Source organism: Herpailurus yagouaroundi, unplaced genomic scaffold (genome assembly GCF_014898765.1).
Source record: "Herpailurus yagouaroundi ecotype Mexico unplaced genomic scaffold, PumYag 67172, whole genome shotgun sequence".
NCBI classification, from domain to species: Eukaryota; Metazoa; Chordata; class Mammalia; order Carnivora; family Felidae; genus Herpailurus; species Herpailurus yagouaroundi.
In genome coordinates, this window is record NW_024420017.1 from 50,383 (window position 1) to 73,129 (window position 22,747).

The 22,747-nt window shown below is 39.8% G+C and overlaps 1 protein-coding gene and 1 long non-coding RNA gene across 3 annotated transcripts in view; one reads left to right on the plus strand and one right to left on the minus strand.

Annotated features, from left to right (window-relative positions):
- The first annotated feature begins 8,491 nt into the window (after positions 1-8,491).
- LOC121024796 (uncharacterized) lies at positions 8,492-13,135 on the plus strand. The gene is made up of 4 exons (XR_005787818.1): positions 8,492-8,604; positions 9,552-9,810; positions 11,194-11,252; positions 11,432-13,135. It is a non-coding gene; the product is annotated as an uncharacterized LOC121024796 (long non-coding RNA).
- Positions 13,136-13,615: 480 nt separating this feature from the next.
- Positions 13,616-22,747, minus strand: part of VSIG4 (V-set and immunoglobulin domain containing 4) — a 38,425-nt gene continuing 29,293 nt past the window's right edge. The window contains exons 5-8 of one of the 2 annotated variants that reach the window (XM_040467035.1): positions 22,630-22,707; positions 18,080-18,184; positions 15,860-15,881; positions 13,616-14,505 (exon numbers count right to left, since the gene is read on the minus strand). In XM_040467035.1, the coding sequence (XP_040322969.1) occupies positions 14,484-14,505; positions 15,860-15,881; positions 18,080-18,184; positions 22,630-22,707 (227 nt within the window). In that variant the 3' untranslated portion in view covers positions 13,616-14,483. Of the gene's footprint in view, positions 14,506-14,809; positions 15,523-15,859; positions 15,882-18,079; positions 18,185-22,629; positions 22,708-22,747 lie in introns of those variants that run through there. The other variant, XM_040467034.1, reaches the window with a different exon arrangement.

Genomic DNA, 22,747 nt, shown 5'->3' on the forward strand with positions numbered 1-22,747 from the left:
GATGGCATCAGCTTCACATTACAGAAAACAGCAGCAGATCACCCTACAAGTCCCATAGAGTCTTGGGTTCATGCTCAGGTCCAGCCTCAAGAGGCCATGGAGTGACAGCTACCCATAGTATCCTAAAACAGGTCCAAAGAAATTCCCAGCCATATGAAAAAGTCATCACTCACATTTGTATTATTTTACAGTCTAAAAAGCTTTCTTCACATGTTAGGTAAAGATTTATATAAATGTGTGTGTGTATGTAAATATACATATGTATTTATGTTTAATATGTTTACAATAAAAGTATATATAATTATATAATAAATAATAAATATATAACATAAATAAATATGATATAAATAACATTAATGCTTAATATGTATGTTAAAGAATCCAAGGCCCAGAGAATTTTACTTAGTCTGGATCACTCTTTGGATCTTAATTTTAGACAGTTTTGAAGAAAGACTTAAGCTCTCATATCAGATTATATTTACTATTGCTTTCTCTCATAACACCCTATATTTATATTCCATAACACATTTTTATTGTGAGATTGTTTGTTGAATGCCTCTTTCCCTTGTTAGAACATAAGTTCCAGGAGGGCAAGGTCCTAGTCATATTATCTTTGGTATCTTTATTGCTCATACCATTTGGGAAATTTATGAATGGGGGAAAAGGGCTCTTAAAGACCAACTAGTCTACCACTCTTATAAAGAAGAGTAAAGAAGGGACTTGCCCAAGGTCATACAACAAGGCATGGCATAGCTGGGCCTGAAACTCGGGTTTTCTTATATTCTCTGTCTACATCTTTTTTAAATGAATCTTCAATTCTGGTTAATTTCAGGTCCCAGGTTATCAGTAACCAGGGGAAGGGAAGGCCATGGAATTCAGTATTTAGATGTCACCTTATTTTCAGGCCTGTGCAACAGGAAGAATTATTTTTCATCAATAAATATTTATTGAACACATACTATAAATAAGGCACATTTCTAGTCATTAGCTATATTGTTGTGAATAAGATAAAATTGCCTTCCTACAGCTTGGTAGAGCACCAACAATAAATAAAAATATAAAATGCTAGAAGCAAAGTCAAAAAGCAAATGATAAAGTAATGGAAATATTTGAATTCTTATACAAAAGGAAAATTTCTCTAATATATAAAGAACCCCAAAAATCAATTTAGAAAAAAAAATCAGCAGCTTAATAAAAAAATTAGGCATAATAGACATGGTTCTTTCTCTCATAGAGCTTGTAATCTAATGGAATAACCCCTTTTTCTCTAAGACTGAAGGAGTGGCTTGCCTGCAGGGTTTAAAGGAACCAAAGCAAATGTTGAACTCTTGAGTAGTCCCTTAAATGCCTTTTTAGGGGCATGGCTAATAAAAGTCTGAACCCCAACTCTGCCACTTACTAAATATGTGACTTTGAGGGAAATTGTTTAATGTCTTTGGGTTTCAGTGACCTCGTTTTTGAGATGGGGATGATGCTTATTTCTACAGGATTGTTGCAAAGAATGAGTTATGTAATAGATACGAGCATTCTTAAGAACAACAACAACAAAAAAACAAACAGAATTTTTTTTTTTTGCCCTTCCATTTCTCACTTGTTATTCTTCCTAGGACTGAGAATAGAAGAGCAGTGCCCTTTACTGTGGCAACATGTAGCTTTTTGTTTTTTCTTTGCTTGTATTATCTGTTTGTTTTTTTACCTTGTATTATCTGGTTTTGACAGAAGTTCTCAGGTATATCACTTTCCTGAAATCCCATGAGGTACCTATTTCTTAACTCAATTTTGAAATGGGGAAATGGATAGTTAGAAATATTAGTAATTTCCACAAGTCCCTAAAACTGGAAAGTAGTAAGTTGAAATTCAAATCCAGGTCTTTGAACTCCAAGCTCAATGCTTTTGCCACTCACTATAGCACAAGACCTCACGTGACAACCTGGGATACGTGCCACCAGTCAAAAACCAGCTTTGAGCATCTCTGATATTTTTGTTTCCCACCCAATACAGTTGTGACATTCTTTAACAGTAAGAGACATTTGGTCATCTACATCATAGCATCTACGTTTGAGATAGAAAAGTTCAGGTTATATGTTGGAGATTCTGAGCTACCTATTGCCATACAAATTGTGATGGTTGAAACTCTTTAGATAAGCCTATAGAAGCTGACATATGCAAATATAGGACCAGAACATTAAGGAAGAGTGTCATGGTAACTAACCCTAGAGAGAAGTATGTAGGAATTGACTGCCTTCTAAATCAATGTTAAACCAAGTTCTAGCCTCCTAGTTCTAGAAGATGTTGAGCTGTGGTGTAAGCTCAAGGGTTTGGCCTAAATTCTCTCCCCGCCCCCCAACAATGCACTGTGTTTGCTATTCCCTTCATCAGAGGAAACACTAGGAAGATGAAAAGAGTCTGTGTATGTCAAATCAAAGACAGTAGGGATATGCACCCCATTCTGAATTAGAAAATATATATATTTTTAAAATGCAGTTTTGTTCTTTCCAAATATATGTGACAGCTTATCACAAGTTAGTTTATCCTTCTTCCCTTCCCATTCAAAACTGTTGCCTAGGGATTTTTCCCTTAGGTGGACCATTGTAGAAAATAGATGGGGATGGTTGTCAAGGGCACTTAAGTTATTTTTCTCATAGATAGAAACTTCTGAGTGAATTTGAAAGTAAAGTACAGGGAGTTAAGAGTGGAGCCAGTTTGATTTTCTAAGTCTTTATCTAACTCTCTTGGAGTCCTATCTTATTTACTTCATTCATTCTTTATATCTAAGAAGCTAAACAAAGGTCATCTTCAGCTCAGCATTTCTAATGATCATAAATTGGAAATTGAGTTCTTTTCTGCCTAAAATTGCCCTTGTAGACTGTGAAGATAACTGGCCTGAATTTCATATTTGTTAGTCAGAACCATATTATATATTTTTGTTGATTGCTTCAAAATCCCTACCCTTCATAAATTGTTTCATTACATTTCAATCCTGTCTCTGCTATTTACTAGCTCTTCAACTTTAGGCAAGTGACAGCTCTTCATCTGTCAAAGGGAGATAATCATAATATCTCCCTCATAAGGTCATTGTGAGGAAATTACATAAAATAATACACGTAAAGGGCTTGAAACAGTGCCTGTTACTTGGTAAGTTCACAATATGTATTCATTACTATTTTTTATGATTTTTATTTATTTTTAATTTGAGAAAGAGAGAATCCCAAGAAGGCTGTATGCTCAGCATAGTGCCCAATGTGGGGCTTGATCCCATGACCCTGGGATCATGACCTCAGCTGAAATCAAGAGTCAGACGTTCAACCAACTGAGCCACCCAGGCACCCCTATTTATTATTATTATTATTATTATTATTCAAATTTAATATCTTTGTAGCTCCAATGTCTTTGCCTGGTTTCTCCCAGAACACATTTAGTGTGTTGGATAGGACTTTGGGCTTCAATTATTCTAGTACATCTGTAGATACTCATAGATTTTCTTAGATTAATATTTACCTTGTTGCATAAGTGGTTCCTCAATTTACACAAGGTCACCTTGTTCTTCCTTATCTCTGCACTTTTATTCATGTATTCTCCTCTGCCTGAAAGACTTTTCTGACTAGTGATCTTATTATTCTTTAATGACCTTTTAAAACTGCCTCTTCTGTGAAGTTTCTTGTCCAACTAGTTGGAATTAACTTTTCTTTCCTTGATCTTAACTTAAAAATTCCTTGTCTTGGTGATTAAAGGGCACTGCATCTGTACCTTCCCTGGCTATTCATGACTCATTGGGTAAATTTCAAACCCTCCACATAATATACAAGACCTTTCCCACTTTGGCACCCTGCTTACCTCTCCTACTACCATTCTTTGAGCTATTCTTTCCTTTGCTCACTCAATTCGAGGCCACATGAGCCTCCTTATTTTCCTGGAATAGAACACATTCTTTTGCATATCAGAACCTTTACACCTGCTTTTTCCTTTGCTTGGAATGACATTTCACCAATTATTTACTTAGTTCACTTCTCATTTTTCAGACAGCCTTCAAAGGTTACTTCTTGTGAGAGGCTTCCTTCATCTATCCAAGCCTGGTAGATTGTGTTATATGTACTCCCAGCCTTCTGTGCTTTCCTCTTTCTTGTCATATTTACCCATAACTGTTTGTTTAATAGCTACTTTCCACTACACTGCAAGTGTCAAGAAGGCAAGAATTGTATGTGTCTTGTTCATCTACGTATCCTGAGTGCCTTGCACCATGCCTGATACTTAGAAATCATTCAACATATATTTGTTGAATAAAAATAATCTATTTAAACCTCATTGTAGAGATGGAAATATGGAGGCCCATAGAGGGAGAGGGATTTACTCAAGGTCACACAGAAAATCAGTGACAGAGAAGAAACTATAGGCCAGGACTCCTAAACTCTGGTGAAGTGCTCTTTGACATCCATGCACTCTACTATAGTACTTGTTACTTATACATGCTTATGTATCAGTCTGGCTCATAGACTAGGCTGTGAATTCCTTGAGGGCAGGGACCACATCTTCTACATGTGCTGTCCAATTAGCTACTTGCTATATGTGCCAGTTGAACACTGGGAAACATGGCTAGTCCAAATTGTCTAATTGTGTAAAATGCACACTACATTTCAAAGAATGTAAAATATCTCATTAATACATTTTTACATTGCTTACATGTTAAGATAACATTTTAGATGCATTGGGTTAAATAAAATATATTATCAAAATTATTTTCACCTATTTATCTTTCAAATTTTAATGTAGCTATTAGAAAAAATTGTAGCTCACATTACATTATATTAGATATATATTACTGGTCTGTTATATATTTATTTTTTCTCCTTGGTACCAAGCATACAGCTTTGTAGTCAGTAAGTGCTCAACACACCATTGTTGAATAAAGTTGAACTGTTGTTGGTAGGTTAATTGCTGCCACCTCTCATGCCAATGTCACTGGGCTTGTGTGGAACATCACAGTAAATCTTTTGTCCCCAGGCCCAGGTGTACATGAAGTTTTTCAGTCCTGGCTTGGGGGTGCCTTATAAATATCTTCAGCCTTTAGTTCCCTTTCAGAGGAAGCCCCATTGCAATCATGTGCACAGCAATCACCAGGGTTAAGGTGGATTGTGTAGACACTGGCCTCTTGCACAGGAAGTGGCCTCAGCTTTGCAATTGTTCTTGGGGACTTTTCTTGACAGGTTTCCAACAGGAAGTTGGGGGTAAGTGAACAGAGAGAGAAACTGGAAGTTAAAGGGAGGCCTTCTCAGTTTCTTCATGGAGGTGAGGCAAGCTAAAGAGTGTGGGCAACTTGGGCTATGGGGATTCCTTCTTTTGCTAATTCACTGATAAATTCCTTTATTCAATTTGCAGTTCCTGGGAAACTATTTCATGTCTGACCCTGTGAAGAAAATAACGGACCAAACATGGTTCTTACTTTGGGCTGTTCTTGGTCTCCGGGAAGAGACAGACACATAAGGTAGTATGAAAAGGTTTTGGACACTAGAGGCAAGCAAAGCAGGGATTAATTATTTTCACTGGGAGAAGACTAGTCAGAGAAGTCTTTTCAGAGACAATGAGCATCATTATTTTCTCTCTCCATCTTTTGACATCTAGCTAAAATACTACTTTTCTAAGAGCCACCTTCTTGCCCCTGCCCTGGAACAATTACAGCTTTCTTACCCACTCTTCTGATAGCACTTGTACCTTTGTCAAGTTACTTATACTGAAGAAATACATGGTTCCTTGGATGCATGCCTGTCCAAAAATCCCTCAATATGATGTGATGGCTGAGGCTCAGACAGGCTGTGCCTGATTTTTTAAGGGCATATAGTCAATGAGTTATAGAGGTGGGTCTATAACTCAAGGGCTAAAACCTACAGTCCAAAGCAAAAGACTCTGACCTAAAATTCAGTTTTTCTTTCCATTCCAGGACTGAGTCCAGTGTGGGACTCCAGCACAGACTAACAGCTATCCCTACCCAACGCCCTTCTCTCTCATCCTCCTTCATAGACTTAGCCAAGTCAAAAAGCATCCAAAATGAGAGAACTGTGTATCTTTTGGTTGCACAACGGACTTAAAAGTAAGCTCCCTTTGTGCTGTTGCTGCAAAGTTGGCCCTTCCCAGCATGCTTTGTGCTTGTGTGGTAAAGAGGAACTCCAAGAATCCCAATGCCTTTGCTCTAATTCAGGTCTTCTTCATAGATGGCATGATATTCAGGTCTTCCTGGCTTCTAATGCTCTCTTCCATGGACATAGTGCGTGGCTCCAAGGGGCCACTATTAATTACTACTTTATGTAAAGACATTGTTTCCAGAAGGCCCGTGTTAAAAAAAAAAAAAAACACAGTAGAATACTTTAACTGATAGGTGAGGAAAAAAAGAGTGGGCAGCTGAACTTAATCTCTGTGGAGTGAGTAGAAAGGAGGGAGCCCCTCCCTGGGAAAGTGCCCACAGGACAACCTTGACTCCACCCCAAGCTTTAGTCAGAAATCAAAAATAAAAAGGAACTGAATCTTTCTAGAAGCTATATCTGGGGAAATTGGTCTCAAGGACTAGCCAATAAATTATTCTGATAGAAAGGAGTTTCTGCAGAATAGTGTAACTGCAAGTGAATCTCTATCCCAAGCTGTGCCTACAGCCTCTAAGCCCTGCTACCACGAGTACACAGTGAGGGGAGGGCAGGGATAGAGAAGTTTATAAAGAAACCAGGGAGTATTTGAATATTGAGCCACTAAGATCATCTAATCCAGCTTTTGTTGTTTAAATGGAAAACTCAAGCTAGGGGGGAAACACAGCTGACAAACCTAGGACTGGGGCACAAGAGCCCTGGCTCCAAGCATATGGTCTTTTCTCTTGAACTTGAATTTATAAAACTGGATGTAGCTTGGATAGATTATTCAACAGGGCTTGAGCATGGTCCAGGGTACTACTTCTGCTATGTAGACTAAAGACTGGGACTTGAGCACTGTAATCATTGAAGGCAATCACAAGTATACCCTAAAAGAATTGAAAAAAAATTGCCTCTCTCTTCTTCAATACCATCAGGATTCATGATGTAGAATACTGCATAATGGGAATCAAGTGTCTTCCAAACTATGAATGGGGACTGCCCAAAGATTGCAAACATGTGGCACCAAGAGGTCACTCAATTTCTTCTCACACTTTTCACGTCCTTCATGAAGCCTGAAAGTCACAATTGAACTTAAGGATTTGGCACCATATTTTTCTTCTCAAGGTCAACTACTTTTTTCTCTCCTTGTAGCCAGTGTGTGAGAGTAGAAAAAGCCTAACTTTGGAGCCAGAAAGACCTGAGTGGAAATTATATCTTCTCCATTATTTCTTAGTTTTGTGTTCATAGGTAAGTCACTTTACTTTTATGTGCCTCACTTTCTTCACATATAAATAAGGATAATGATAATACATACCATACCAAAGGGTTGATGATTAAATAAGATAACACATGTAAAGCACATAATTTTATTATTAATAGAAGTGAATTTCTTTCTTCCCTTCCTTCTTTAAGGCCCTTCATGCCAAAATGTGATCTGTGGTCAGAGCTGTGCCAGCAGGGCCAGCTTTATAGGCATGTGACCTGTAAAGTTTTCCAGGTCCCCATACTTAGAAATACCTCACACTTGGCTTAATCTTCTTCTTCTTCTTCTTCTTCTTCTTCTTCTTCTTTATTTTTGGAAAAGTTTATTTGTTTTGGGAGAGAGAGAGTGGGGAAGGGGCAGAAAGAGAGAGAATTCCAAGCTGCCCTGTCAGTGAGGAGCCCGATGCTGGGCTCGAACTCATTAACCACGAGATCATGATCTAAGTCTAAGTCAGATGCTTAATTGACTGAGCCACCCAGGTGCTCTGGCATACTATTCTGCTGTCACCATTCTGAAATCTTCTTTTTTTTTTTACAGGCCCCCCCCCCCATTTTCATTTTACACTAGGCCCTGCAAATTATGTAGCTGTACCAGGTGAGAAGCTGTGCCAGGGGAAGTAAAAAAGGTGTTTCAGGACCTGAAGACATTCTGACAGAGTGAGAGAACACATGCTTTGAAGTTGATAGAAGTGGATTTAAATTACACATATACCACTAATTTGCTTTTTTATATCAGACATTTTCTTTCATCCCTCAGATCTGTTTCTCAATTTTGACAATGTAGATTTTCATTTGATAATGTCTCAGCTCTGACATTCCTCATTAACTCATTAACCCATTCCTCATTAACTCTAGGGAAAACTCTGACCCATAGGTAGAGCCTAGGGCAGCCAGAGGCTTTCTGCTTCAACTGTCTGCAGCTTGGAGAACCATTGTCTGTAGGATGTCAGCTACAAATGGGCTGGGGGGTGCATGGCAGTGGGAACTGTTGCTGCAGTAATGGACCCTTTCACAATAGCACTGTTTTGTCATTTTTCACCCAGATTTCCGTTGGTTAACCTCAGCCTTAACTTCCTCATTTATGTTTCCTCTTGAAGACATCAAGGACCCTTCAAAACACACGACGTTCCTGCCCCAGGCAAAAAGCCCAGTTACCTCTGGCCACTGCAGTTTGGCTCATCATCAGGGAACCTTTGCCTCCTCCAAGACCAAGGCACAACTCCAGTAACAGGTATAATATCCATTTTCCCTCCCTGCTTGGATTCCCAAGCTGGGGGAGGTCCAAAGGTGGCTTGGACCTACCTACCCTATTCTCTTTGGACTCTCCTCAGGGATTCTGAGTGAAGGGTGGGTGAGAAGAAGGTTCCCATTGGTTTTCTATCTTGAAAATTCTAATGGTGAGAAGGAAAGATAACATTTCTTCCTCAAAAACATTGTTTATGAGCTAGCCACTTGGAAATGGAGTGTTCTTTGGAATCATGGGTCAGGAAATTTGAATAGCAGTCTTGAATTTGCCATTTACGCACTATGTATCTTTGATAAGTCCTCTCACCTTTCTAGAACACATTTTTGGCCTCTTATGCAAAGAAAAGGAAGGGAAATATTAGACGAATAGTGTCTAGAGGCTCATTTAGTTTTTATATCCCTTATTTTTATGGTTGTCGACCCTCTGTTGAGAAAGACGTAAGAGAGATGCTGAATAAATATATCTGGGTGGGGCTGAATGAGGGGATTAAACCATGTCTAAAAAAATCCAGACTGCTTCCAGTATGAGGAGGTCCAACTGGTTCAGAAGCAGGATACATCCTGCTGCTTGTTGTGTTAGCCCTGCTAGGGTAGATTAGGGGCAAATGATTTTATTTTGTGTAGTATGACACACTAAGAGAAGAGCTTTCAGAGTTCCTTAATACCTCTATGTCGATATTCACATTTTCTTCCCATGGGTTTGGCAAGCCTTTCTCAATTTGAACCTGTTTTTCTTATATACACTCATTTGGAGAGGCATGCACTAGAACATCAAGAGTGGGAATAAAACCTATCTGGTTTCAGCTCAGCCACTGACTCCTTCCATTAATATTGAGGTGACATGGTCTATAAGGCTCTTCAATTTCGAGTATACTAAGAAGGAATATTTAGCCACTTCATATTTCTCTCTCTCTCTTTCTCTCTCTGATGAAGTCAGAAAGAGGTTTCACGAGGCTACAGGCACCTCCAGTTTATCCAGGTCTTCTCACGGGAGCCGGTAGCCAATGAGGGTAATGATAGAGCTTTCTGGACATGAGTCCAGTTCTGTCTTGCCACCGTGAATGCAAGCTCTATTAATCAACTTTCTTGGCTGGCCTCCACCCACAACTCCAGGGACTGAGCCACAGTGCCTATTAGCTCCTATATGGGAAGCTCTGAAAAGCTGAGAAAACTTTCCTAACAATTCTGCCAGGTAAGTCTTCTTATTCCCATTTCCAAAGAAGACAACTGAAGCTCAAAGAAAGATTTTCCCAATGCCATGATTGGCTAGTTGGTACTCAAGGCAGCATTAGAATCCAAATTTGTCTGATTTTTCCCACTATACTGTATATGGTGACCAAGATTGTTGCTTTTGCTGCTCTGGGTGGCTTGGGATGAATTGACTGGTATGGGAAATAAGGGGATGGAGAAAATTGTTTATAGACTTGTATTTAAAGTCACTCCTATATTTCAAATTGGAGAAGCATGTTATCCTCTCATCAACATCTATTAAACTAAAGGAAATAATATTTAAAAAATATTGTTGTTCCTAAAAGACAAGTCCCTCTGCCTTGTCTTAGCTCAAATAGGGCCTTCTGGCCTCATGGGGTACTTTTCTATTCCTGACAATCTTGTAATGTTTGCCACTTGTCATACCAGTATTTAATATGAGCCAGCTAATTTCTCACAGATCAACTGCCACAGCTGGAAAGTTGAAGCATTTGACACAGACAACCTGGATTTTTTTTTTATCAACAAGATCTGCGTGTTGCCAAGGGAATTACTCTGTAAATTCCAGACATGACCATGTTCCTAACAGCTTCCTTATTTCCCTAATGGTTGTGGATTGAAAGATACCAATGCCTCACTGCCACATCTACTGCTTGTCTTTTGCCATCATTGTGGACGTGTCTCCCTTTTCCTGGAGAGAGAGAGATATACAGGGCAGAGAGCTAAAAGAAACAATGAGGAAAGCTGAAAGGCACAATGAGGTGATATAAGGCATAGCCCTAAACTATGAACAACTTGTATAACCTGCAGCTACTTTCTTCTTCAATATTAACCTTCATTTCCTCATTTATAATATGAGTGGGTAAGACTAGATGATGTTTCGTTTATAGCTTCCATTCGTGAGTCCTGATGGGACAAGGGGGCCCATGTTAGGCAAGGCTGAAGCCATACAACAGTCCTGTTTCATCTAGCCTGATCCTGTTAAATCAATTGTCACTGGCCCTTGCTTTCCCTCTCAATAGCACAACCACCATTTTTTGAATATCAAATACTGAACTAAAGGCTTTGCATACATTAACTCATGCCATTCTCACAATAACTTATTATGTAGGTACTCAAACCCATTTTGTGGATGTGGAAAACTGTAGCTCAGAGAGACGAGATAATTTATCTGAGGTTTCCCAGCTACTTAATGACAGTCAAAATTTAAGCCCATGTTTAACCTCAAAGTCTATGTTCATACCCACAAGACTGTGGGACATTGGAAAGTGAGTGGGGGGGCTCATGGATACTAATCTGGGGCCTAGTCTTTTCCTGAGGTCAGAGAAGCAGGACAATGACCAAATTCTCTCCCTTATGCATATAGGAGCCAACTGAAGCTTGGAACTCCAAGGAATGCTAAAGCTATAGCCCGAGGACCTCTGGGTGAGCACTGGGGCCTCATCTGCAGTCCCAGCTGGGCTTCCCTTAAGGATCCATCTTCTGGTTGGGAGACTTATGCCTGTTTTTGCTCACTTCCTTATTCTGATGTTTCTGCTAGTCCTTAGCCTTTGAAATTTCTCTGGGGCTCAGGGTGTGACTCCTTTTTCTTTCATTCCCTCCAGGGCCATATCTCCCAGGAAGATCTTGCCTCCTCACTGAAGCTCCTGACCTGGCCTCCTGCAGTGCCACACTCCGTGTATTTGACAAGCTGAGTTGGACACTCCATGTGGTAGAGTGTCAGTTTGTCAAATACCCCAAGTGCGGCATATGCCTAACAGCTCCAAGCCAGGGCAGTTGGGATACAACAAACAAATTGCCAGCTGAATACAAGATCACTCTCCAAACACAAACTAAACTTTCACAAGTTATTTTCAGTGACTTGAGGGAACTGAAGCATTGTATCTGAGGGTGCCAGGGGAAAAGTGAGGCAACTCTTGAAGCCACAGATCTGGAATGTTTCTACACACATTGTCAGAGCCCAAGCAGGACATAATGGTCTTGAAAAGGTATATGGAATCCAGGGATGGAAGTGCTCTTTGATTTGTATTTTTTTTCTTCACATTCCTCTTAGAGAGTCTCCTAGAAAGGACACCAGAATTCTCACACAAGCTTCATGATAGGGCTTAGAAACCCACTTTCCTGACACTCAGTCTTGGCTTCTAGACACACTTTGACCTTATCTTTCTCTTCTTCTTCATGTCTTTTCTCCTTCTGGTAATACTTTATCTATTTTTTTCTGCCTACTCAATTATTTCTCATACTTCTAGCTCAGAAAAATTCCAGTCTCTCCAAGGACTTTTGAAAGTCAACCTACACTTTTTTTCTTCTTCATTTGAAGAACACACCTTGCCTTAGCCCTTGTATGTACCCATTTCTTCTATTGTCCAATGGCACCTCTTGAATTATTAATAAACTTTTGCAGTGGATATTTTTAATTCCCCCCATGAAATTGTGAGGAAAATACTGTTTTCTTGAATTGCTGTCTCCCCTTTCTATCCCTACATCCAGTAGCTCTGGTTGCAGAAAATAATACATCTTTACTGATTGACTTTCTACTAGACTATTATCCTTGGATTTGGGTCAAGATGCTATTCAGAAATTTGTGAAAAAAATTAAACTGTGGTCACCATAATGCTATAGGATATGTGAGGTAATAATCAACATTGAGGGATTTTCCTCCTGAGAAATAGGGTCAAGGACTGAAATGGAAAAGCAAAAACATATGCTCAGAGGACAAATATGTTTTGAAATTATTTGGTAACTCAAAGTTATACAGGTGTTTTATTGCAGAATTTTCAGTGTCTTTAATTTTCTAATGTTGCATTGGAAATCTCAAGTAGAAAGATTTACAGAATGAAGCATTTTTTATTCCTATCTAATTGTGGATTCCCCCCCCCCCCCCGGGCCATCTCTTGGTCAGAATCTGGGAAAATGCCCTAGAGGGACTCCATATCTTCTGTCTCTCTTTTGGAGATCTGTTTTTTTTTTTTCTCTCTCTTCCAGCTTTCCCTGAATGGCTATCTGCCTAAGACAAATTCTGTTATCATCCCATGTTTGTTTAGCCTATCCTACAGTTTTGAGATAACCCTGTACCTATGACTCTCTTACTGACTTGTCTTGTATGGAAAAAAAATATTAGTTTTGGGGCAAAGATGATTCCTACTGCAATGAATATATGATCCTAACAGTTCACAGGCCTGTTTTCTGGTCTCTCCTCTATCACTGACTTGATGTATGTGATTTTATACTGTCATGTTCCTCTCTAGGATGTATTTCCTCATATGTAATATGGGAGAATTAAAATTAATAATCTCCAAGATTTCTAAGATAAGAGACTTTGAGATATCCTTTGGAAATCATAGCTTCTATGGGAGTAGCAGGGGAGTGTTCCTGGGTTTGGGAATCCTTTTATTAATTTACTTTGCTTGTGTTTTTAATTTTTTAAAACTTTTTTCAATGTTTATTTTTGATAGAGAGTGAGAGCAAGCTGGGGAGGAGCAGAGAGAGAGGGAGATAAAATCTGAAGCAGACTCCATGCTGTCAGCACAAAGTCTGACATGGGGCTTAAGCCCACAAAACTGTAAGATTGTGCTGAGCCAAAGTTGGACACTCAACTGACTGAGCCACCCAGGCACCCCATTACACTTATTTTTATTTTAGAGAGAGAAATAACATTCACAAGTGGGGGAGAGGGGAAGAGGTAAAGAGACAGAGAGAGAGAGAGAGATAGAGAGAGAGAGAGAGAAACTCAAACAGGTTCCATGCTCAGCAAGGACACCGACTTGGGGCTCAATCCTACAATTCTGGGACCATGACCTGAGCTGAAATCAAGAGTTGGGTGCTCAACTGACTGAGCCACCCAGGCACCACTGAGGATCTTTTTATTAACTGACATGCAATTAGGATTGTCTTCCTAACTCCAATCATTTATTTCTCTAAGGGTAGTAGGAAGAGAATAATGGCTTTTTTTCTGAGCCTAAGGGTCTGGAAACAGCTGTTTCATGAAGGAAGCTGAGGTTTCCACTGGGTGGGTCCCTGTTTCAGAGGCTTGTAAGCATGATGGGGAAGAATAAGTTGCTCCTTTCACCAGCTATGTGAAGCTGGCATATGAGGATGAAGAAAATGCTGAGGTTTTGACCATGGACTTGGCAGGTTGATGGTGGTGAAGCAAAGGAATAATTCTTGTTCACTTCTGTGTACTATTTTGACTTCTGTAATCATCCCAAAAGAGAATCTCCTGGTGAAACCTGAGCTGACCTTGGGCTGCATTAGAACCCAAAGTGTCAAAAACAGCTTCCATGAAGAGCAAAGAAGTTTATTTGACATGAATTACATGAAGAAAAGGAAGAAGTGTTGAGTCAACCTAGAACAGGTCCTCATAGAAGAGATTGAAATAAAGGTGTATGCATGCGTTCACACATACAAATTGTCAAACACATGCATGCATGTAGGCATGAGCGCGCACGCACGCGCACACACACACACACACACACACTCCTAGTTCTCATTTGTGCTTGAAGAAAAATATTTATTTGCTTGGACCCCCACATTGTAAGAAGACCAGAGTATAGGGATGACTTATGATGAAGACAACTACTGCAAAGATTTCAGGATTCCAGGAGGTAGAAATCTTTGAGGGTGGTGTATTCATACTTTGGAAATAAATGGAGCCTTTCATCTCTGATTCCACAGTCCCCTGAAACAGAAGAGGGGGTCCCTCATTTTCAGGTTTCCAATTGACTTAAGAGAGTCATCCAAATGGAGTTGGCAGGATAACAGGGAAGGGAATGGAAGATAGTTGAATACGAATTTGCCAAATATTCATTGTGTCCCAGGTGGGCCCACATCTGAAGTAAAGTAAAGATGGTATGTGTGGGAAAGAGAAAGACAAAAAAAAAAAAAGAAAAAGTACTATTCATAATTCCAAGTCCCCAAACATCTCAACCAGTCTCATTTTAATCACTTGATAGGTACTCGAGAGAAGACCAATATAACCAAGGTTGCTATCATGATTTGATATTTATTGAGCACCAAAAGAATACCAGAGCACTAGACTCACAGCTCAGGAGCAAAACTTAACCCTAGCTTGTTACACAAAAAGGTATCTGGCCCTGAAGAAAGGGAAGTGATCCTGGACACAACCGATCCCCCAAGCAGGCAAAGCTGCATTTCCCTCTGGTCTTCTGGTGGCAAGAGACCAAAGCTGTGTGGTGTCTGGAAGCATGATGACCACGTCTTAGTGCTATCGGAACTTCCCTCTGGTGTTTGAAGAGAAGAAGCAGAAGGGATAATAGAAGGGTCTAAGACATGACCCAGCAGCAGGCTTGCTTGAAGTGCATATAACTTCTTGGGCAAAGCCAGTCACTCTTAGAACTTCAGTGATGAAAGACCCATTGGGCTATCCAGGAATGGAAGTAGCAGGGAGGATGGCTGTGCAGAATTCAGGGGCTGACTAGGCAATTATGTCAGCAGACCATGGCCTACCAGGTGCTTTTTGGTGGTCAAAAGCTCATAATCTGGAGGAACTGTGTGCAGCAAGCGAGAATAGTCACCATTGATCTGGGCGATGATCTGGTGCTCCTGGCCCAAGCAGGGATCGTCAGAGTAGTCATTGCCCGGAGTCTGGGAAGATGGCTCTTCACTGGAGCAGTCACTTGTGAAAATAGCCACTCTCCAGGTTTCACCAGAATTGCTGTCCTCCCTGGAATGTGCCCTGTGGCCCAAGATCCCACCACACATAAAAAGGGGCTTGAAGCTGGGACTCTAGTTTCCCACACTTCTGCCCCAATTCTTGCCAACTGACCCTTAGGCTCTTGTTACTAAGAGATTCTGGGAACAGGAGCTGGTGGGCCTGGATTATTCCATGTCATCAGTGGGCCAAGAAAGAACCTCTGGAGGTGCTTCAGAAGGGGAAGAAAGCTATTCCCTGACCCTGAAGGTCTCTGGGCTTAGAATTGGGTTTGTGCCAACCTCTCTTTCCTCCATGCCAGTGACAAACAGAATGAGGGCAGGGAAGGTGTCAGAAGATGGAAAAGCAGAGGTAATCTTACCTGGCCACTTCATAGACGTGCTCTAGAAAAGAAGAAATCAAGTCAGAAGTCTCCATGGGGAGTGGACAAGGGCCAAACATGGACACTGGTTACCAAAGAATGATGGAAGGAGAGACAAAAAGAGATATCTCCATTGGGAGGTATTGGGAAGATAAACTGAAACACAGGGATACAGATTTCTCAGAGAAAGGAAGAGTAAGTACACTTTGTTACTATCCTCTTTGGTATACTCTGGTTCAGGACATTGGGCTGGAACAGTTGCTTGGTGTGGTAGAGAAAGGAACACTAGAGCTGGACCCACTCTCAACCCAGAAATCTTGCCAAAGATCCCCAGGGAATTTTTGTGAAAACTTGGCCAGGCCAGGGCCCAGGCAGAAGGGGCTAAGTTAGCCTCTCAGGCACCATGGCCTAAGCCATTTCCAAATGCACTCATCTCCACTCTGCACTCAGAAAAAATCCTGAAGTAGGTCAACATTTCCCCCTAGTGTCTGTGGAGGAGAACTATCTGCAGTCCGTGCAGGCTTAAAGGCTCTATAACCTGATACAAACATGGATGTTTCTTGGTACTTCCCTCTAGGAGTTTATAAACTTTCAAGAATGCAACTGGGAATGCATGCATTCAAACACAAGAAAGAAAACAGAGCATGCCACAGGTCCTCTGCTTTGTGATACAGCCCTGTGTTTCCATGTCTTACCTGCCCCACTGGCCTGATAGCTCCCATACCACAGGTGTTATCTATTTCATTTTTTATATGTCCACACTTTGGCACATAGTATTCACATGTTAAATTGAATTAATGGCCTAGGGCTATCTCCATCATAGAGAGATAAAAATAGAAATTCTGGGAAGGCAATCATGAGAAGGCAATCCAGAAGGGAAAAAGCATAGAGGCATTAGGTGTATGTGGCATATTTGCCTATTTGAGCCCAGTGATTGGAAATGAAATTAAGGAGTGATGGGGGTCAAGAAAATAGGCTAAAGCCACATCAGAGAGGGCCTTGAATGGAATTCAAATTTTGACTTCTATTCCCTGGGCCATGAACAGCCCTATAAGGCTTTTGTGTGGGAAACAACCTAATATGTTTACAGTTTACACCTAATCTCATTGAGACTATGATGAATGTTGTTTTCACTGGGATTTGTGGCTACTTGAGTTATCTCTACTTCCAAGTTCAGCCTCATGGGTCATAGCCACCCTGACTGGCCAAGACCTGAGCTTATACTTAAGATCCAGGAGAAGGAAATACTCAGGTTACCTTCTCCTCTTTGGCTGCAGAAACTCATGGTGGAAACTAGGCTACTTGGGAATAGAAGCTTCTATGGAGAAAAAGACACACTAATGTTAGGCAAAATGGCCAGTGCAGCAGGCATTGAGGTGTAACTAGATTTTACTTAGAAATCAACATCCAAATTCCCTTTTTACTCCTCTGTTGGCTCACAGTTATTAAATGGCCCTGACAACTGCACCTCCATGATGTCATCCATTTATTTTTTTTAAAAAAATTGCTGATTTTAGTTCCTTTGGAAGGCCTAGAGAAAAAATTTCCAAATTCCTTAGCCTGTTATTTAAGATACTCTGTTATCAATAATAAAATTTCCTTTTCTCCTGAATTTCTCCTCTGAATTTTCTACATTGATGGCCCCACTCACCGTCATCTTGTAAGCTTTTGCACCTTTGCTCATGTAATTCCTTCTTCCTGGAATACTGCCTTCTAATTTTTTTTTCATCCTCCAAGGCCTAGTCTAAGTCCCACCGCCTCCTAAAAGTTCTTGCTAATCTCTTCAGCCTTAACTGACTCTCCTTTCCTCTGGAAACCTTATCATTGATTATATTCTCCAGGCTTTGAGTCTATAACCTTTATTGTTATGTATGATTATTGATAAACTTCATATTTCTACTTTGAATCTTCTAAATAAATTGTAAGAAACTTGAAGCCAAGGATTGTGACTTCCATTTCTCTTGCATCCTCATGAGACAAACCATTACAGTGATGGCTTTTCATTAAGCTAGTTAACAAAGATTTCTGAATTAACTTCCACACATGATCTTGTCATTGTTGGCTTGCATATCTATCTCCATACACTCCTTTTCTCACTCCCACTCTAGGCTGGGAGCTCTTTGAAGTGCCTATCACAGTGGCTGGTACAGAATTTATGCTTAACTATACTATCAGAATGAATTAATGAGCAAAAGCCACTCAGTTATATTCATAACTGACCTTGTTGGGATGTCTTCCGGCAGAGCATGACATAAGCCAGGATGGAGACCATCATACAGCACAGGGAAATGATGAGAATTATGGAAAAGGTAGGTAGGCCCTTTCCTAGGAGGCAAAACAAAACCAAGAAGTATATGGTTGAAAATGAGTTTAAAAACAGAAACTCCAAGGAACAGCCCAACCAGCCGATAAATTTTTTTAATTTTTTATTTTTTTAAACATTCATTTATTTTTGAGAGAGAGAGAGCAGTAGTGGGTGAGGGAAAGAGAGAAGGAAACAGTGGATCTGAAGGAGGCTCTGCATTGTGAGCACAGAGCCTGATGTGGGGCTGAAAAGCACAAACCGTGAGATCATTACCTGAGCTGAAATCAAGACTCAGCCACTTAACCAACTAGCCAACCAGGCACCCCGCCATAACATTTTCTTTTCCATTTTTAATTTTCTCATGGCTTTATTTTCTATTCAGAGAGACAAGACCCGAGACCTACGAGAAAGAGTTGAGAGAGGCGAGAGACTCCATGTATAAATACAATCTTCCAAGCCCACTAACTGATGGCTGATTGGCTTGGGCATTTGAACTAGTCATCTAGGCTTTCCCGGGGGCCAAGACAAGATATTTTCACATTCTCTTAAAGGAAAATAGTACCTTGACTTCCCCACTTCACAAAATGCTACCTAATTGATACTCTGGTCAATTATGTCTAGCCAAAAGAATTATTTTCTTCACACTTTCTGGGCAAGTACTCAGATTTCTTTTTCCTCAAAACATATTTCTAGAGTCTCCTGAGTTAACTATCCCAATTATGCCTATAAGCTGAAGGAAACCACTGGACTGGGCTTTTAGTCCTGGATCTGTTATTTCCTTGCTGTGTGACTGTGGTAGGCAGAATAATAGTTCTCCAAAAATGTCCACATCCAAATCCCCAGAACTTGTGAGAATTTTAAATTGTAAGGAAGAATTAAGGTTGCAGATATATTTAAAGTTGCTAATTAGCTGACCATGAGATGGGGATATTATTTTGAATTACCTTGGTGGGCTCAATGTAATCAGTCTTTTAAAAGTTAAAGAGGGGTGGGGCACCTGGGTGGTTCAGTCAGCTAAGCAACCAGCTCTTGATTTTAGCTCAAGTCATGATCTTACAGTTAGTGAGTTCAAGCCCCACATCAGGCTCTGCGCTGATACTGCAGAGACAACCTGGGATTCTTTTCCTTTCCCCTCTCTCTGCCCCTACTCTGCTCATGTTCTCTCTCTCCCTCAAAATAAATAAATAAATTTTTAAAAAGTTGAGGAAGCAAAAGAGGTCAGAATTAGAGAGAGACTTGAGGATGCTGCATTGCTAGTTTTGAAAATGGTGGAAGGAGATCAAGATCCAAGGAATGTGAGCAGCTTCTAGAAGCTAGAAAAAAAAAGAAACTAATTTTTCCCCAAAAACTCCAGAAAAAAACACAGCCCTTCTGATACCTTGATCTTAGCTCAATGTGTCAAACGTCTGATCACCAGAAGTGTATGATAATAGATTTGTGTTATTTTAAGGCACTAAGTTTGAGGCACTTATTTTTATAGACATCTTAGAAAAATAAATTATAGTGACTTTAGTCAAATTATTGAGTATGTATTAGTTTTCCCGTAAGTTTAGTGAAAAGATTATATAATGTATAATGCACTTATAGCTACAATATTCTGAATCTAAGGGGTGAGATCAGTGGATAGAGAGGGGTAGAGAAAGAAACTCAATTATCCTTAGGATTACAACTGGCTTTATTTTTACCAGACCCTAAAATATTTTGTCTTATAAATCTGGAATATTGGGCATTGGATGGCTGAGTTGGTTAAGCATCTGACTCTTGATTTCAGCTCAGGTCATGATCTCATGGTTCATATGATCAAGCACGTATTATGCTCTGTGCTGACAGCATGGAGTCTGGGATTCTCTCTCACCCTCTCTCTCTGTCCTTCCCCCACTTGTGCTCTCTCTCTGTAATATTACTCACCTATAAAAAGTACTATCTTTTCATTTGAATAAAATAGATCTAGAAGATATAATGCTAAGTGAAATAAGTAAGTCAGAGACAGACAAATAACACATAACTTTACTCATACGTGGAATTTAAGTAAGAAATGAAACAAATAGAATAAGAAACAACAAAAACACTCAAATATAGAGAACAAACTGGTGATTGTCATAGGGGAGGTGGGTGGAGGGATAGGTAAAATAAGTGAAGGGGATTAGGAGTACACTTACCGTGATGAGTGCTCAGCAGTGTATAGAATTGTTGAATCATTACATTGTATACTTGAAACTAATATAACACTGTGTGTTAATTATACTTGAATTAAAAAATAAAATAAAAACATCTAGTATTTGTGGTCCCCAGAACTGTGATTGAAGCTGAGAGAATCCAAGCTGTATTTCTTTGATTTTTTGATTCTCCATTTCTTCCAGATTGTTCAATTTGTTAACATGCAATTTTTCATAATATTCTCCTATAATTTTATTTTTGTGGCGTTGGTTGTTATCTCTCCTCTTTCATTTGTGATTTTATTTATTTGGGTCCTTTCTGTCTTCTTTTTAATAAGTATGGCTAGAGGTTTATCAATTTTATTGATTCTTTCAAGGAACCATCTCCTGGTTTCATTGATCTGTTCTACTGTTTTTGTTTGGTTGTTTTAATTTCTATATCATGTATTTCTGCTCTAATTTTTATTATTTCCCTACTACTTCTGGTTTTAGGCTTCATTGTTGTTATTTTTCTAGCTCCTTTAGGTGTAAGGTTAGGTTGTTTTAGATTTTTCTTGCTTCTTGAGGCAGGCCTGTATTTCTATATACTTCCCTCTTATCATCACCTTTGCTGCATCCCAAAAGTTTTAGACCATTGTGTTTTCATTTTCATTTGTTTCCATGTATTAAAAAAATTTCTTCCTTGATTTCTTTCTTAACCTATTCATTCTACAGTAGCATGTTGTTTAATCTCCATGTATTTGCAGTTTTTCCAATTTTTTCTTGTGGTTAACTTCAAGTTTCATAGTGCTGTCGTCAGAAAATATGCATGGTATGATCTCAGTCTTTTTGTTCTTGTTGAGGCCTGGTTTGTGACCTAGTATGTGATCTACTTTGGAGAATGTTCCATGTGCACTTGAGAAGAATGTGTATTCTGATGCTTTAGGATGGAATAAGAGAACCCAAGCTATAAACTGTTAGAGATTGAAGGAAGAATCTCCCTTGGAGGGAATCAAGTAGTAAAAACAAAAACAAAAACAAACAAAACAACAACAAGAACAAAACTTGATAGAGGATGCAATGCACACACCCAATATCTGAAAATTTCCATTCCCTTGGGGTTATCTTCTCATTTTATCAAAATAACTCTCCAAAAATTATCTTCTCATCTCCCTTGTCTTATTGGATGTTGCCCTGCAAAAGCCATGCAATATGGAAACCTTCAAACCAAAGGTGGCAATTCAAAAGTAGCCCACAAAACAGCTTTGGGCTATGCTTAAAGATAAAATGTTGTGCAGCCAAAAGGGGAGAAGTATATGGGCATTAAGAAGTCCACCATTAACGGTATACAATCAGAGAATGAGACCAATAGTGACAGTCGTCACTATTTAGCATCAGCTAATTGAAATAGATGTTTACTATAAACTTGGGGTCTCTACTACACACTTTTGTTGCAGGACAATGTGTGGTCTGGAGAGTTCTAAGGGATAAGTGAGGGCAGCTCTGCTGATAATGGGGATCTCGATTATTAAGGGAAGTAGCTAATTATCAAGTAGTATGAACGCATTTCATTATTTTTTGAAAAAAAATATCACTGATTTCTTTTTGAGAGAGAAAGAGAGAAAGAGAAAGCAGGGGAAGGACAGAGAGATACAGAGACACAGAATCTGAAGCAAGCTCCAGGCTCTGAGCTGTCAGCACAAAGCCGGATGCGGGGCATGAAACCACGGACCATGAGATCATGATCTGAGGTGAAGTCAGACGCTTAACTGACTGAGCCACCCAGGCGCCCCTATATTTCATTATTTTAACAATCAATGCAGTCATACCAGTGCAAACAAGCTGACTAAGTTCCAGGGAAAACAAGCTTCTCTTCGGGGTTTGGATCTTTGATACCATGACTTAGGGATCCTTGAAACTCTTGAGAACTCAGAAATCAGCTACAAGCTTCTTGGTGAGCCCTGGTTAAGAGCTCAAGTAACGAGGCCCTCACATTATCCTTATATGATCCAATACCTATATCCCTAAGAGAGCTGGCTAAGGTCATAGTCCAATTCCTATTCTTGCTTAGAGTGTTTGGGAGGTGTATTACTATGACAACAGTAAACCAGCTAAAAACACAACTACCACTTAACCACACTCTGACTCATTACTGAATCTGCATCTGTTCCTCCCCATCCCACCCATTAAGCTCATCTCCAGGGCCTTTGACCATTGTGCAGCATTCGTTTGAAGAGTTGAATGCCACAGAATAGTGTGTATTATGAAAAGTTTCAGTTGCAAAGTTCAGAGCCAAGAAGGAAGGATAGAAGTCCTGTCCATTTCCTTACCTGGTTCAGCACTGGTGTCCCCAGAGTAGCCATCCACTTCAGTGGTCCACTTCCAAAATGAGGTCACTGTAGATGTTACTATAAGAACAAGGTATTAGGATCAGAGGCCTCTCTTCCA